Genomic DNA, 17917 nt, shown 5'->3' on the forward strand with positions numbered 1-17917 from the left:
GAGCATGTTTCCTGTTCATTCTCATTCCTCTCTTACCTCTGGTTTAGTTTATAGGGAGACTGTGACCTCCAACCCAGGCAAGCCCCTGCTTATATTTCATTGCATCCTGATTCTCTGACATGTAGTGTGTTGGATGGGGGGAAGGGTAGGAAGAGGAAGAGGGTGTGTGTATGTGTGTGCGTGCGTGTGTGTATGTGTGTGTGTGGTTGGTGGAGGTGGGGGTGAAGAATGCTTGGTATGTGCGGACGACGACAACATGAAAGGCGGCGAGTGTTCAGCCCAACTGATAATGCGCGTACAAATCAAACCTCAAACCCCTTTGTGTCGCATTATAAATAACTCCCCGCTCACAAGACGCCTCGATGTGTCTTTGTGACTGAAACCAAACCGCCATTGCGAGTTTTCACGCTGTGGCCACGCAGTTTATTTGATGTGAACCTCCCCGCAGAGGCGCAGATGGTTTGGTCTGTAGTAGGTGGGACTGTTGAGCGGTCTGCAGCAGGACGTCGTAGATCAATGAACCGGACCGGAGGGTTGGTCCATCGCTTGGTGTGCATCTGACTGTATAGATGTGTCAGTATACCTATGCAGGACCGAGGCTTTGATACTGTTATTATCCAGCCTGTTCAGTATGCGGATGTTTTAAAGCGACTGGCTCCTCACACCGCTCGGATTCCGTCTCTTTAAACTGGCTCATCGCTGCGATTTATTTGCAGGGGGAAATAAAATATCTGTAACCTCCAGGATGATCTTTGCAAACACAGGCAACCCGTTGAAGACAGCCAATCGTAAACAGGTAGGCCGAAATAACTCACACACATTGATGTATTATCTTTTTATTCCTGCCTACTTTTCTTTCTCCTTCATTCGAACAACCAGCCTGGATATTAGCTGCTACAAATGACATTGGAAAGCCCTTTCTTGCTTATGTGCATATAAAATCACATCATAGTAACCACAAAATGAGCTCAGAGCTATGAAAAATGTATCCAGTGTCCTTAGTGGACTTATCTAATAGGAAGCTGATGCTCTGATAAGCTACATGGAGAGATAAAACCAGCTGCTGACCTGATCTGTCGCTCTACCACAGAGACTTTAATTATTCCGTCCATATAACCTTGTTTGCCCAGTCACTCGCCCACTCTGGTCAATATGCATGTTGGTAATTGTAGTCCATTTTATAGATTAATGCAAGAGAGGAGGGCCCAGTGTATTATAATGTGTGTCAGTGTGCTGGAGTGAACTGTGCATGCCTGCCAGCATCCTTCATTTTGACCTCTCAGGTGAATAAAAAAGGTAATTGAAGGCCATGGCCCTTTGCTTTTCCATCACACCTCTTGATTTAGGTGTAAGATGGGAATGGAAAGCGAACAGAGGTGAGAGGCAGCAGATATTATAACCTCTGACGATGGAAATCCGTGCCCTGTGTCAAAAGAAGACCATGAATCCAGTTTTCAGCTCCAGATACCTGACAAAACTGTACATTTTCATCAAAAGCCACTGTATATATTACATCTTGGAAAGAGATCTGAAACCAACCACATAGGGAGGCAGTGAATGAGCTTTTAGTGTGGGTGTAATACAGCTTTCGTCTGCTATAAGGTGTGATGATGCCTCTGTGAAATGTACCAACCTATAGCTGCCCTCTAATGGAGTAGGCGTGAAATCTCAGAGGCCTTATGTGAACCCTTGGTGGTCTAAAAGCCTGCACGGTAATTGCATACCTACAAAAATGTAAGGCCTCTACTTGAACAGGCCTACCAGATGTTCCTGTTCCTGCCAAAGCGATCAAAAGTAAGAGAAAAATAGCTGCTATGAGCATTTAAGCATAACATGACAGAGGATGTATATCCCAGGGATGGTTGTTGGCATGCTGGTTTGCATAGCTCTGGCTCTGATGGAGTGGATTGTCCTTTGGTTATGGACAGATGGTGCGATTCTGCCATGCTTTGTCTTTGATCTGATCTAAAGAGGGTTTGGGGTGGCTGGGAGCTATTTTAATGAATGAGTAAGGGGAAGGAAATGCTTTGCAGGGCAGTAATGTGGAGTGGTTTGGCTCACAAGTATGAAGAAAACAGTTTTCTGATAAACACTTAAGCAGGATGTTGGGCAGCTTAAGAGAGCCACATATAAGAATAGATCGATTTCAATAAACAGGTGACACAAGGGAGGGGAAAAACATCTATTTGCAACAACCAGGAGCTCAAATGCCCAACCTACATGCCTACAGAACCAGAAATTTGGGCAAAAAGACAGATACACGTGAAAGACTGTAGCCTAAAAACATGATGCTTAAATAAAAAGAATAGTGAAGGTAAAGGAGTATTACAAAGATATATACCCAAAGTATGAAAAGTAGACATTTTCATAATGGGATGTTTAACTGTTGATCTGAATGCAAAGGATTAGTCTGTGGGCTTTTTCAGCATGTTTCTTAATACTGATGCAAGTCAACAATACCAATATCGATGCATTCCCAAAACTGACTCGAGTAGCTTGGTGCGGCATCAGTCCCAAATTTTCTGATCCTTCTAATTCAACTGAATGTTCATGTCTACCTGCACATACTTTCATGTGTCAATATAATGCACTGTACAGATTGTATCCTTGAAGAAGGGAGGGAGCAACCACGCCCACATAGAGGGAGTGTCTACTTTTCACACTTTTCATGTCAACAAGTTAAACAGCTCTCTTATTAACGTAAAAGATTGTTACATTCAATTTGCAAGGTTCAGATTTAACCATTCATGTATCTCATGATTTTACTTTTCACATATGAGAGTCTATCCCCCCATCTCAGTCCCACATTAAGGTATACAGACTTTATATTAAACCCTGGAATCTAGTTCATTGGTATCAGCTAATACCTATCATGAGAGAGCTGAGAAAGTCAGATCAGTTAACATTTTATAGTTGTCTTCATGTTTTTAATATCAAATTTTAACGTTTTAGGTAAATGGTAGTGCCATAATACAACATTAAAATGCCTAAAGGAAGGTCCAAGTTCCTTAAAACTGTACTGAAGGAGATCACTTCAGTAAATACTGGGCCCTGTGTTGTCTCTTGTCCTAATTCATTCAGAAGTCTCCATGCATCATGGGAGAGCAGAGCTTAATCTTCCAGCAAGCCCTTATTACATGTAATGTAGCATGTACATAAAATGATAGAGTCAGACTGTGTGCTCTGTGTTTCTCTGGGTTTTGGTTTCATAAGGGAGAGTCTCTCTTGTGATCTCTGTTAACCTGGGTTTAAATTAGATTATCTAGCTCCCATAAACTTCCTAACAGTGGCGTTCCTGTGTGCAGTCCTACCCCATGACTCCGTCCAGTCCCAGCAGCAGCAGCAACAGCAGCAGCACAGGCCTGGAGCAGCTCAGCAAAACCAACCTGTACATCCGCGGCCTGCCTCCTGCTACGACAGACCTGGACCTGGTCAAACTCTGTCACCAGTGAGTACACAAACATTTAAGAATGTGAAGACAAATGCAAATATGTGTGTGCATACCAGTGTTTTTGGAACAGATGTGCTGGTTTCCTGAAAAAAAGGGGGCCTGTATCATTAGCCATATCAGCCCCCTTTGACCACAAAACCTTGAAAAATAGAGTTATCATTTGAAGCCTGGTTTCGCATTTCAGACTGATTTCTAATGCAAAGTTATTTTCAGTATAAAAAGTCTAAAGGCAAGGAAATGTTTTTTTTATGCCTTGAGATATACACTTACCTGCTTTCTTGTCAAGAACTGAATGGAAAAGCTGATGCTTTCTCTGCTGTGGTTGGCTCAGCTCGGCTCAGCTCTGCTCATCTTAGCTTAGCATGAAATCCAGGAACAGGGAAACATCCAATGCCTTTAAAAAAACATTTCATCTCTTTTCTTCATACAGTTTTTTTTGTAATATTAGTTTTAGTTTGTGCTTTTATAGAGCTGGGAATGCTTAGCTTTCTTTTATACCTTTACCTTAAGAGAGAGCCATGTTAGCAGCTTCTCTCTGTGCTGAGTCTTTGTTAGCTAAGCTAAGCTAACCAGTAGCTGCAGTGGCTGTATATGTATTGCACAGGTCAGTGTGTGGTATTGATCATCTTATTTTACTCTTGGCAACAAGAAAAAAAGGGTCATTTGTGTGCAAACTTTAAGTGCTGAATTTTGATTTTCACTGGATCTAATATTTCAGAACAGGCTGTTTTCAGATTTTAGGTTTTACCCATATGTGAGGATGTGTTGGAGAAAGTATTACAAAATCAAATGAAGAACTTCCTGCTGGACTTTGGACACAGAAACTTAGCTTAATTTTAGCTGTAAGATGCTGACTGTCTACAGTTTTGAGGAAAAAAACACCAACAGTGACATTCACAAAAACACACAGCTTCAACCAAAATGTACACCGATGCAGAAAAGCTCCAACCATCATGCTCTATAAACAGACACACACATGGTAAAGTCATATCCCAGCTGTGGTATGTCTAACAGGCTGGTAAAAGTGATTGTTTTCTAAAAAGTAAAAATAACGGTCATGCAAAGCAGCCAAGTGAACATGTAGGATACTTTGGGCTTGGGTCCGAGCAGTACGCGGTGGATACCATAATTAGTGGAGTTTTGTCTCCTCTCTTTCCCTCTGAATCACGAGCATATGGAGAAAGGCATTCACCCATGTAAGCAGCAGCAGCAGCTGTTTGTGTCCTGTTTGCTTGTGTTTTGTTCATGTTCCCAATGGTGTTTGCCAGCACAAAGCAGAAATGAAAGCGCTTTTCATAGCAACAAGGTCTGAATGGAGATGTAAGCTGGGCATTCAGTCTGTTTGGTGTGTGCTCTCAGATAGCAGCTTTTGTCACAGTTCAACTTAAAGTCACTGTTAAAACAAAGCCTGAAAATGGATAAAAACATGATGAAAAGCAAAGTGATACTGTACAGTATGTGTATCTAAAATCACTTGATATCCTTTTTATTCAAGCCTGGTTGTATTCCCGTCAGAAATTGTTCATTTTTGCTTATCTAGTCTCACTTGACAGTCTTTGTGTTTTTTTTTTTTTTTTTTTGCTTAGGTATGGCAAGATTCAATCAGCAAAGGCAATCCTGGACAAGACGACCAACAAATGTAAAGGTCAGTCACTCCACTGTAATGGTCATCAAGTATCTCATAAGTTTTTAAAAATGCTTAACTTGAATATAAGATCTAAGATATAGAATCATGTCATAATGTTTAGATTTTTGAATGTATTTCCATACCTTTCCTGCAGCTCCTGGGTTTCATTTCAAAATGCATGAAAATCAATTCGCTGTGACTTGATGCTTGCTTGCTTGGGTTCAGTAATCTATCCGTGGTAAACACGAAACAGTGACTACGTCTGCTTGCAAAATCTGCACTGCATTACAATGCAATGATAACAAAACTGAAACTGAATAAGACTGCGTAACTCAAGGCGGGTTTTGAGTTTCTGCAAACAAACTCAAATGAATGAAAACTAATGAGCGATTGGAAGAAAAGAAAACATCCCAAAATCACAAGCTTCATGGTTTGTTTTGGAAAATGGTGCAGAGGTATGCATAGAATGTGGTTTTCACCAATTTTACATCAACACTAGTCTGCTTCCTAAAGAGAAATTCAGCATTTTGAGCTGAAGAGTCAATGAGGTCAGTCCCCCAGTCCAAGTGGTCCCTTTTGAATTGTAACCTGTTATTTATCCCCTTTTGTTTTTCTTTGTTTTAAGCGCTGATGCTAAGCTAAGCTAGCTGGCTACAGGATTGAGATACTGGCTTTGCAAACATGTCTGACAACATCTTTTTTTTAAATCAAACAGATATTGCTAAAAATATATATATATATATATTACTCTTGATTATTTGACCCAGACTGGTGTATCATTATTGAGTGTTTAGCATATCCATATTGATGGGTTTCCAGGTGTTCAACACTGTTTTCATACACAAGACAAACCACAAGTAAAGGTGACAATATAACATAGACAATGGCTGTTTTTCTTATGAACTGACAATGGTTTTGCCGACTCCAGGTTACGGCTTTGTGGACTTTGACAGCCCGGCAGCTGCTTTGAAGGCAGTGCATGCTCTGAAAACCAGCGGCATACAGGCCCAGATGGCCAAGGTGAGTTTGAAGCAGACATGTGTGAGTGTGTGTGTGTGAGGGTGCATATTTGTCTGTCTTGTGATCATGTCTGTGAGCTTGAGCCCGGTGTGTGTTGGAGAATGACATTAGACTGGTCACATGACCTGAGCTGACAAGCTGTTCTTCCTGTGACCCCATTTACTTTCACTGTAGAAACCAGATGTCACGTCTCAGTCTGCCAAATAACCTGTCAGTCAATGTGACGCGCTCCACACAGGACCACCAGCCTACACACTAACACACACCATCCTGCTGAGGTTCTTCTCTGTAGACTGAGCAGATTTCTACCAGAATTATTACTATGTCACTGAGTATTAACAATTATCGTTCATGCATACTGATGTAAGCTTAGCTGCACTGAAGCACTATAGTAACTGAACCACTGCTTTGAGCCATTCTTGATCCTCTGTGACTAATTCAATCTGAAGCACACCCTTTTTTCATTTTTCATAAATATTTTTAGATGACAAACACAGCATTATGTCTGTGATTTGTCCCGCAGTGGGCAGAGGAAATTGTCTGGATCATTTAATTCATTGCAGTCCCTTCCCTCCTCCTGACCAGCCCATGCTTCTCCCTTTAAATTCACGGGTGAGAGTTCAGCGATGAAGCACTACTCTCCTGAGACCTGCTTGTAGCTGCTCTGTTTGGAACAAACAGTTTGTGTGTTGTGGTAGCTAGGCTACGCTGCTCTCCTGCTGTTTCTAGGGAAGACCGTGGAGGCGCTGAGCTGCTGCACAGCACAGATGAAGTGTGTCTTAGCGCCTGTTTGTGTGTGTGTGCATGTGTTTGTGTGTGTGTGTGTATGCAGAGGAGCTTATTAATGTTTGTTTAGATAAAATGCTTTCCTCTGACCCTTAAACATACTTAAGAAGGGCTTCAAATCCTGATCCTCACAGACAAGTTTCATGTCATAAATTATTATCTTTGTAAGTCTTTGACAGATAGTGCAGCACTGCCTCCATCTCTGGTTCAACACAAATCTCAGAATTGTGTTTATTTGAAGGATTGTTTATTGTCCGCATATGGCAACTAAAAACGTAGTTATTTGTGTCTTTGATTATTATGTGACTATTGTCCTTTTATTTCTAATACAAGGATTTTAGCATTCCTTATTTATTTACTTGCGCTAACATGAGACTGGTTAAGATCTTATTACAAAGAGAAATAAGAAAGCTGTGTCAGAGGGGTCCAAGAGGCTAGTAGGCTTATACCAAAGCACCCTGAAAACACTCAAGATCAACTATCTACATTCAAACAGTTATATAAACAATAATATCTTGAAATGAAAAATGAAAATGAAAAATAACAAAAATATAAACATATGAGATGGATTTATTAATGTAGTGTAAAAACAAATAGTATAGTAAGCATAATGAAAAAAAGACAGAAGCTAATTAATCCTAAAATATAATCTAAATAAAACATGTGAGTATATTTAAATTTCTTTAATTATAAAAGTTATATTGGCATACATTAGTATATATAAAATTCACTAGTTAAATTTTAAAAACAAAGAGAGCTGTTGAAAAGGAAAGCAAAGATATTAAGCAAGTGCTTGAGTCATAAAGAGAGAAAATTTGAAGGAAAATAAAATTACTACAAAGTTAAAATCTCAATCCAATGGGTGGAAAAATTATTCTTTCTTATTAAGCATGATGCTCTCTTTGAATTAAAGTGAAATACAAAACATACCATAAAACATCAATAATGTTTTTTTTTCCTCCTTTCCGTCCTCTTTTATGTTAACAGCAACAGGAGCAGGACCCAACAAACCTGTACATCTCCAACCTGCCTCTCTCCGTGGACGAAAAGGAGCTGGAGAACATGCTGCAGCCCTTCGGCCAGGTCGTCTCCACGCGGATTCTCAGAGACTACAGCGGCAACAGCCGAGGAGTGGGCTTCGCCAGGTCAGTCAATGTTGATTTATGGAAAGGATTACTCATTTGTCCTCACTTAATCACTCTTACAGTAGTCGTTAAATAATTCTAAAGCTTTCACCAACGGCATTAGTAATAATTAACAGGGGAGTGACACTTTATAGCTACTTTGAGCACAATTGTTGGCAAAGTCGACTTAAATTACTGAAATGGGTGTTACATAATGGAAATAAGTACAATAAATCCTTGAAGTCTGGGTTCTTGTGTAGTTATAGCATCTTGGATAACCCTCAATCTTTGGTTTTTCAGATTAAAAAAATCAGATTTATTTATTTATCTATATTTACTCTAACCACTTGTTTTTCTGTTAAAGTACGCTTTAGTTGTTGTTGTGGAGTAGTCTAGAATTAAAATGTTAGTGAGCAACTTTTCAAAAAAGGGCATTTAAGTTGACTGAGCTTGTTTCTTCTATCACAGTATTTTCACTTACACATTATTCTGCGCAATTTGATGATGTTTAATTCTCCCCTCTCAGGATGGACACAACGGAGCAGTGTAACGCCGTCATCTCCCACTTCAATGGGAAGTTTATCAAGATAGCTACTGGAACTTTGGGTAGGATTTAAGTTTGGTTTTCTGTACACTTTTCCTCCCATGATTGATTGTCGAGTGACTGCTACATGTGTTTTTTATGTGTTTCCCCACAGCCCCCTCTCAGCCCTTGCTGTGTAAGTTTGCAGACAGTCAGAGGAAGAAACATGCTCACAGCGGATTTGTTCCCAATGGGCAGACAGGAGATCTCAGACTAGTATGTATTCACCTGATGTTTTACACAGACTATGATGTGTTGGTCACCCTGTGCTATGTTAATGAGCTCATGTAGAATCAGAGAGAGAGAGTTAAAATCTTAAAACCTTTATTGTCTTAGGCTAAATTGATAAGTATCCTAAAATTCCAATTAGGTTTCTGTATGATACTTGAAAACCAGTGTAAATGCTGAATAAAAATCCATTAAAGTGCTTTAAAATACATGAAATGTTTATTTCAAAGAAATCAAATAAAATAATCAATGTAATTCAAACCTGTTAACACTGAAAGAAATCTTCATTTGAAGCTTAACTGAATGTTAAGTCATTTTTGTTTTAGTTATGAAACAGTACTAACATGCTCTCCCACACCACTGTCTGTTTCCTCACCTTAGGGTGCCATGACTCTTACCTATGACCCCTCCTCAGCTGCTATACAGAATGGGTAAGTCACCCTCAGCTTATATAACACTTAACCAGACTCATAACTCTTGAGCTTTATTTTGAAATCCTGTCTTCTTCCTAGATACTATCCTTCTCCGTATCCAGTCAGCAACAGGATAATGACCGTGCAGCCTGCCATGTCTCCTTACATGTCTCCAGTCTCTGCTTACCAGGTACTGCAAAACATCCTGAATGCAAACCACAACCAGCAGCCCGAGCTAAACTCACATCACCTTTCTCTGTGTTGCACATGAGGTTAATAGTGCATTTCTGCCTGTGTGTGGGTTGTATCGTTGCTGTAGCTTTAATGCTACTTGTTAAAGTTGCCAGTGGATACCTCACAGTTTGGTACCTCACAGTGACAGTGGATGTGTTCTTGAATTTTTTTGTGTTTGAAGAGTTTTGTCAACTCAAAACCACAGAAGAGCTCTGTGGTTTTGTAAGAGCGAGCCGACTGAAAGAAAGCTCTTCTCAGCAGAAACAGTCATCTTTTCTGAGTAATTTTCTATCTGAATCAGTTTTTTGTTCCTTTCCTCTTAATATCTCACTAATAAATGGATTTCTCCCTGGGAAAATGAGTTAATGACCTAGAAACACCACTGATAAGATCCATCACATGAAATTAATTTGAATGTGGGGATGAATCAGAGGAGTCTTATTGTGCAGTTGTGACACACAATAGAAGGTTTTTAATTGCTGTCTGCTAGATGTACTTCAGATGAACCCGCTACATGTTTGGGTTATTTAGATCTATGAGGTTAAAATCTGTGCATGTCAGGAGAGAAATTGCTCATGGACCTGGCTCAAAAAGGCTTGAACAAGAAGTTTTATGCACCAGTCCATGACAAGTATCAACATCTCACCAAGGATTACTTTTAATTGAAAAGGGAGGCACTTTCTCTAAAGTACTCCCCCACAGATGACATATTTCTTACCAGTTTGAACCCTGAAGAGAGTCGGTGCAGCTTTCTCAAGGTGCACATACTCAGATAAGAACAAATCAAAACTGTTATATCCAGGGAGAAAGTAAGGGCTACAACAACTACAACTTTTTATGGCAGACTCTAGTTCTGTTCTTAAAGTTGTCTGAAATGCAAGTCTACAGCTACTTTCTGAACTCTGAACTTAACGTTCAAGCTTCTGCTACACTTTCTCAGATCTCAGAAGTCAGATTTTGCAGCAGTTTGTCAACCGCATCAGCATCTTTCACTTTAGAGAGAGAACAAAACAAACTGAGTGTTTGAAGTGGCTACAAAAATACGCAGTTCAATGGCAGCCAAACCAAAAGCCACCTGGTTGAGAGCAGTACAAAGGGGAGTTTTAGTTCTTAAAAGCAAGGCTTGAAAATGTGATGAAGTCAGGCCAAATTTGAACCTTAAAGAAAAAAATAAATAAATATGGGATGTGATATTGAGAAGTGAAAAGCTGAGAACCTTTGGGTAAGGGAGGTTGGACCATGCCCAGGTTTCAGTATGACAACAAATTAGTGACAAAAAATGGGGTCAAACAGTGAAAGTTTATCTAAGTCCCACACAAGAAGATGTATCGATAAAGAGGCAACAGGAAGTTTTACACATATGATCAGGGATGGTGATAGGCTGATTAATTTGATAGTCTGTATGGTTTTTTTGTGCCAGTTCAAGAAAGGAAACCCTAAAATCTTGATTATTTCTGTGGTAGGAAAAAAGGAAATGTTCATAGTCCAAATATATAATTTAGACATTTTCTAATTCACAACACTTATTGCATGAGTATAGTTAGCTCGTGTTAAGAACTTACATACATGAGGCATAACTAACCCTCCCTTCTCATCTGCCTCTCCCTTTAGGTACAGAGTCATTCTTGGGTGGCACATCAACCGTATATCATGCAACACCCGGTAAGGGAACAACAGTATTTTCTTTTTTCATCCTCTCATTCACCACCTCCTGGTACAGGAAATGGGCGTGCGGCGCCTCCAAACCTCTGAGCTCACAGTAACTCAGAGTGTTGTGCTCTGCTGACACAATCAAATGAACAAAACTTCCCCAAATGTCAGCGACACTCTGAGCTCAGGCGACTTCTGGGAAAAGGCCTCTGTGCATTTGCGTCTTGTAATAGTGCGTATGTGTGTGTTTGAGTGTGTTCGGAAGAGAAATGGAACAACTCAAAAGACTTTCAGTCACCGCCCCCCCTCCCTCTCTGTGGATCCAGCAGGAAATGCCTGAAGCAGAGACAGTCTTGTGACTCTTTGACTCTTCCAACAGATGGTTTCCAGTGGAACAAGTGTCTCTGCTGATCTGCCCCCTCCCCCACTTTTTACTAGGAAATGGTCTATTCCCTGAAGGCGTCATGTTTAAAGGAATATGCCCCATCTGAAAACCGACTGGGGCTGGCAACGTCATACCTTTCACATATTTTAATCTTTTGATGTTACTCAGAGTCACAGTTTTCTTACTGCTTAGCACAAAGTAGTGTATAAAAACAGAAATAAGGATGCAAATGTGTTGAATGTTCCTCTCATCCCTCTCAAGTCTGTCCAATTCACAAACTATAACCATGAATACAAAAATAATAACCCTTCATTTATATTAGAGTTTCTGCTGTATTTTATATCTGTGTACTGTCTGTTGTTTGTAGAATCATGTGAAAGGATGAAAGGTAAAATAAACTGATCTGCCTTGTATTACAGGCTGCTGTGATGTCTCCCTCTGTGGATCCCTCCATGTCACTGCACCCCTCAGCCATGATTACTCAGCAGATGGGTCAGCTGTCTCTGGGAAACAATGGAGGGGTGAGTGGAATTCTGGGATATTTTGCATCACACAAAAAAAACACATATTTAGGTCAAAGCTGTGTTGTATGACTAAAATATCACTAAAAAATCGAATAAATGTTCTCTATTGAATGCTTCAACATGTTTTTTAAGAAGATATCAGCAGATCTCAAAGTGGGATATTTTTCTTGATATAAAAATGTGTCACGTTATTTTATTTTCCAAACAGATAATCAAGTAATATTTGATGTACCAGTACCACATTTTTTCCAGATGGAAGATTGTTTGAGAGCAGATTGTCAAAAAAATGTGGCATTGTGCAGTCTGGGCTAAAGCAGAATTCAGTCAAGATATCTTTGGACACAGTTACAGTTACACTAATTGCAATGATTTGTAAAATCATGCAGATTTAGAGATGTTGTCAGAAAGTTGTCATTGTTTTGAAATGAGCTTCTTGAATTAAGGAACAATGCATTTGCAGAGCTTTGTAAAGTTCCTTTGTTTGCAAAATAACACTAGATGATTCAGGTTGGCTTGGCACTTATACACATACATAAAGGGACGTTTACACGACATAATTCACTGAAGCCTTTTATTTTTTCCAAAGCCACAATGTCTGGATACAGATCCAAATGCAAAGGATACAAGATTCTTATTTCAAAGATTTCAATAAACCATAAAATCCTATCCTCATAGTGCATGTTTACTGCTTTTGAGTCAGCTGTCATACAGTAAGCATGATTTAACAGTGGCTGATCAGGAGTTTTGATTTTCTTCTCTTGCAGTATATTTCAGCCAACCCTGGTGTCCAGGGAGCATACATGCCTCAGTATCCTCCCATGCAAGCAGCACCTGTGAGTCTCTCATATCTTTGTCTCATTTACCTTTCACCCACTGTCCATTAAACAGTGATGTATATATAATTACTTTAAAAACTGATAACAGACCATGCCACTTTATTCATCTTAAAGCTGAGAGTGGTTTTGAAATGTTTGTTCTTTCTAACTGTTAATTATCTCTGCAGTGCAAACACAGCGAGCATAGTTATTATCACACTCTAAATGAGAGATGTTGTTTGGCTTTTCAGGAAAATGGCACGCCGCAGCAAGTGGATTCATCCAACAACTCGTCTCCTTACAGTCAGCTCAGCAAGTAATCATAGGTACACTTTATTTTTCTGAAGATCAACTCCGATGAACTTTAAGGATTTTCATTTTTACCAACAATGTGGCAGTCAAGTTAGGGCACCGCTCTGATTTGATAACATGGTGAATACAGTGATTTGGAATTATTTGTTTCTCCACAGCTGAATGAATCAATTATTGAGGCTTCATCGATCATTTAGAGGCCATGCATGAGAAGAAAATCAAAAACAAAGGCGTAAAAAGCAATGTGATCTATTTGTCACATCTTTGCATGATGTGCTTTCTTAAAAAAATGAAGTACATGTATTAATCAGATGCCATCGATTTCTATTTCCTACCATCCTCTGCAGACTTACTGGAAGAATACAATAGATATACCAGAGATGTATATTATGAATTGGTTTTTTAGTTTCCTAAAGCTTTGTTTCTTTGATTGAGAAGATAGGACAAGGGATAAAGTAGGTTACTGGGAGGAGAAAGTGGGAAAGCCATACAGCTGAGGGCAGGCTGGATTTGAATGAGGTGCATGTGATCAAACTGTGAGGCCCATGAGGTTTTATTTTAGGATGACTTTGAAATAGTAACAAATTAAAAAATTCAAGAAGCCATTAAAATTTATGTTTATCTGCTCGACAAAATGCTCTACATCATCAGAACTTCTGCTTTTTATCTCAGTAATACAACAACGTAAAAGATCTTGTGCCATTTGTAAATCCAAAACAGCGTTAGTTAAAGTCTTCATGAGTTAACGGTGTTTGTAGTAACACTTGTACTGTCTGTGCCTTTGCTTTCAGGCTTTTTACCACTCTGTGAGCCAGAGGGCAGGTGAGAAGTTGCTGATGACATCACCGTGATGACGTCACTGCCTTCTCTGATTGGACCAGATGAACTTTTTTGCACAGCCCTGACGTTTGTGGTGAATAATAAGGACAGTGTAAATGGACTCAAGCAGTTGGCTAATCACAGAAAAAAAATCAAAAGAAAAAAACAAGATTTATTTTGATAAGAAACCACACGCTTTTCTTTTTCTTTCTTTTTTCCAAGGATTCCTAAACAAATGCCAGAGGACCCCTCCCCCAAACCTCTACCATGACCTCCACAACCCCAAATCCCCCTTTTCACCCCCAGTATGATGTGATATTAAAATGCATGAGATTGAAGACACACACACACACAGACCCATCACCGCCACCTCTTACGGTTTCTTTTGTTTAAAGCTCCTTTATTTGTGATGTATGAAAACCTTGCAAAAACCCTGTTTGCACTGAAGTTTCAATGCAGCTTCAATCTGGTTTTCAAAGTTGCCACACAACAGCTTCAAAAAACCAATTCATGTTGAACTGCACTCAACAGGTGACACGTGTGACCATTTCATTAGGAATTAATGAATTTATCAATGGAAAAAGGTGCCTTCCTTACGTCCCATCAAACACTCTCTAACATGTTTCCATTGAACTTGATCAGGTGTCATATTTCTATCTGATTGATCAAATGTGTGAACCACATCATGAGATTTCCATCAAATGTTTGGCTATTTAAGTCTTCTGTTAGCAATAAAGACAATGAGAGTCCCACGGCAATACTGAAAAACAAAGAACGGTGACAAACTCAAAGCAAGGTAATTCCTTTCTTTCACTCTCTTTCCTTTTTTTTAAACTTCCAAGTGTGACGTTGGAAAAAAAAGAGCCGTACTTTTATGAAAATACAAGTTTTACACCTAATGGACATCTTTTAGGAGGTTTTTTTTCTCTTGTGGTCGGTTTGACCAGTGATCTACCTCATGGTTCTGCTGAAGTCTGCTGGTGTTCGTTGTGGGGTTTGCAGGTAAAGCCCCTCTTTTTCACCACCGTGGACGAAGCAGAGCAAAAAGAAGCCACGCTCAGGAGCTGGCTAAATGGGACTTCTGCCGTTTGTCTCCCACACGCAGCGTTTCTCTTTCTGATCTGCACAGAAACATTGTACTCTGCTTTACCTTTATTTGTCATTGCTTCTGTTCTGGTGTTTCTTTTCCTCCACATGATGAGTGTTGTTCAGCTGTTAGGCTCTGTTCTAGAGATTCAGGTTTTTAGCTTCTCCTTAAAGTAGTTGGTTTATGATGTGTTTGAAACAGCTGAATGCAGGCTACATGTGTTTAATCTGTGCATTCTTCTGCCTTTGCCATTCTCAACAAATTGGAGATGACTCAACACATTTCTTTCCTGTTTCTTTATTTCCCCTTCAGACTAAAAGTGACTGTGTTGGGTTACACTGCTTCTGTAAAGCTCGACAAAAATCATGCAAAAGTTTGGTTGTACAGTGGCTTCATGTTCAGATGAAACAAAGTCTCAAATCTTAAGTCATGCAATATTAATGCAACAATCACATATGAAGTGCTTCAAAAACGGCAGTATTTCATACGAGATGGATAGAAGGTGAAGTCATGTGACTGACAGCATGTGCTTCAAAGGTTTAGAAAAGGATATGTAAATTATAAAAATTCAGGGCCAAAACTGAAAAATAAGTGAGTTTTATAGTTTGATTTGCAATTTTGTCTTTAATTTGATGATTTCAGATGTAAAGACAGAAAATGGTCAAAGCTGCACGGTTGGGGTTCACCTCAATCAATAGTACTGTGGCAGTAAATGCTCTTTGAGGGAGGATTACAAGCTGTAACTAAGCTCTACTGCTAGTACTGTCCCGTTATGAACATTTTCTGCTTAAAAAATATGTAAAATAACAAAAAAAAAAAGCAAAAATCTTGTACATGTTCTCCTCATTGCTCTCCCTTCACCTTCAACTTGATTCTGAAACAATCTTCTCCTCGCTTTCTCCTTTGAAAACATTGGAATTAAAACAGTGATGAATAAAAGGCTCTTCTTTTTCTCACATATGACTCCTGTCGCTTTTATTACCTCTTTTAGCTTCCATATTATCTCACTTATCTGTAGCATTGTGGATTCATTTTTATGTTGTCTGTTTGCTCATCAATCAAAATCCACATAAAATAACCAAATTTTAATTGCTCTACATACTGATTTGCAAATTTATCTTCGTCAGTATTTTTATCTGCAGCAGAGGGCGCTGTAACTCAAAACTGCCCACTATTCTTCAACACATTGCCAAGCTTGATATCTTTTTCATACCATCATGTCTCATTTAATGTATGAAACTTGTGGTGGATCAGATGACTAACAACAGTAACATGTGCACTCATGTCCCAGTCATTTCCTGCTCTATTCCAGGCACACAGCCTTTGTAGATTCACTCTCACACCGGATCTCCCTCCTTTAGCTCAGACTTAGCACAGCTGATCCTGGAGACATAAAGGCACCATGCCTTCATCTCTTACCAGTCAGAGGGATCAAAACCACCAGGGGTGCAAGATTAGCCAGCACACACACTGTCAACTCACTCTATAACACACGCTATACATCCACCTCTGACTCCATGAATATAAATACACTTACACATCCTATGTAGCCAATGCACACACACATGTCAATCAAACAGACACAGTACACATGGGCATCAAGTCTTTGAACACAAGATACCGGCTACATAGAGTCTGCCTGTCTTTCCTCTCATCCGCTCTGTGTCTCACTTTTAATTCCCCACAGCTGAGGGGACACATGGCACTGATCCCCTGAGGAAAGCCCAAGGTCAGATTCAGGGCACCAACGCTGCGAGGAGAGACCTGTTTCAGTATCCAGTGTCATCCATTTAGTGAGATAAATGTCAACATTCAACTCATATTCAATAAGGCGTATTCACTTCACATAAGGTGACTCAGTGGTGCTAGTAGAAAATTCTGCTTAACACTAAAGATTTAACAGAAACTGCTGAATACAAATTTCCTGTTGGTTAATCTCTGATCATCTGATAAACTGCTCATAAGAAGTAGAGACAGAGCCCCGATTTCACCCATCATTTCGTCCTGTTTATCTAAATTTGTTTCGATAATTTTTCATTCTTATTTATGGTCATGCCATTGTAATTTTAAAAAGTAAAAAAGCATTTATCTGTAGATGTGGTGAGATCAAGTGTTCTTTTTTCCCCAGTGACCAGTGAAATGAACACCTACTCTTTAAACTTTGATGTTTCTTGTGTTGGTTTTCAGGTTTTCTCCAGCTTCTCTCAGGATGAAAATGTAAATCTCATTAACTGCAACGCTATGTTTCAGACAGAAAAACTTTGGGAAATACATGACTGAGCATTGTAAAGTATTCTTTGAGCATTCATGGTCCCCGGAGAATAAAACCAACTAACTTTTGTGTCACCTTGAGGTTGTAATTGAATTTATTTCAGTGTTAGCTCAACAGCAATGCAGTTGATTTGTTAATGAGATGAAGAGTCATAGTCTAGGTAACATTACCCATCTCCTTCTGTGGTGGAGGTTTGAAGCCTATCATCCATAGGTGCCATATTGGAAATGCTGACTCAACCCAACTTCATTGGTCCTGCAAGAGTTAAGGAGGTGGAGCTGAGGTGAGCTTTGACCCTCCTTGCTAACAGCTTCAGTGTGCAGGCATGCCTCTAATTATTCAAAGCTTATAATCTTGATATCTTTTAAACTAGTAAGTTCTTAAAAAAATACCCCCCCATAAAATGTGTGCTGCTCAAGAAATGAGCAACTGAAAATTTTTGCTGTAAATAAACATTTTTTTGAATGTTTTTGTTGGTGTTTTTTCTTTTTTTTTTCTTTTTTTGGAAGTATTTACAGAGCCAGCCTCAAGTGGACACTGAAGGAACTTCAGTTTTTAGCCCCTCTGTAGGCTTCATTTCTTGTCAG

The 17917-nt window shown here is 39.4% G+C and overlaps 1 protein-coding gene across 2 annotated transcripts; it reads left to right on the forward strand.

Annotated features, from left to right (window-relative positions):
* The first annotated feature begins 349 nt into the window (after positions 1 to 349).
* Positions 350 to 16014, forward strand: rbms1a (RNA binding motif, single stranded interacting protein 1a). 2 transcript variants are annotated; one of them, XM_074667014.1, is made up of 14 exons: positions 350 to 796; positions 3288 to 3448; positions 5038 to 5096; positions 6007 to 6098; positions 7872 to 8029; positions 8535 to 8614; positions 8707 to 8807; positions 9201 to 9250; positions 9332 to 9422; positions 11078 to 11128; positions 11921 to 12022; positions 12790 to 12858; positions 13092 to 13166; positions 13944 to 16014. In XM_074667014.1, exons 1-13 carry the CDS (start codon positions 746 to 748, stop codon positions 13158 to 13160), a joined length of 1134 nt encoding a protein of 377 aa, XP_074523115.1. In that variant the 5' UTR covers positions 350 to 745; the 3' UTR covers positions 13161 to 13166; positions 13944 to 16014. The 2 variants fall into 2 exon arrangements, with proteins under 2 accessions (XP_074523115.1, XP_074523116.1); XM_074667015.1 differs by having other exon boundaries at positions 407 to 796; positions 3306 to 3448.
* The last annotated feature ends 1903 nt before the right edge of the window (positions 16015 to 17917 follow it).

This window comes from Halichoeres trimaculatus, unplaced genomic scaffold, assembly GCF_033239565.1.
Source record: "Halichoeres trimaculatus isolate MK-OKI-2021-1 unplaced genomic scaffold, fHalTri1.1 fHalTri1_scaffold_3, whole genome shotgun sequence".
NCBI lineage: Eukaryota > Metazoa > Chordata > Actinopteri > Labriformes > Labridae > Halichoeres > Halichoeres trimaculatus.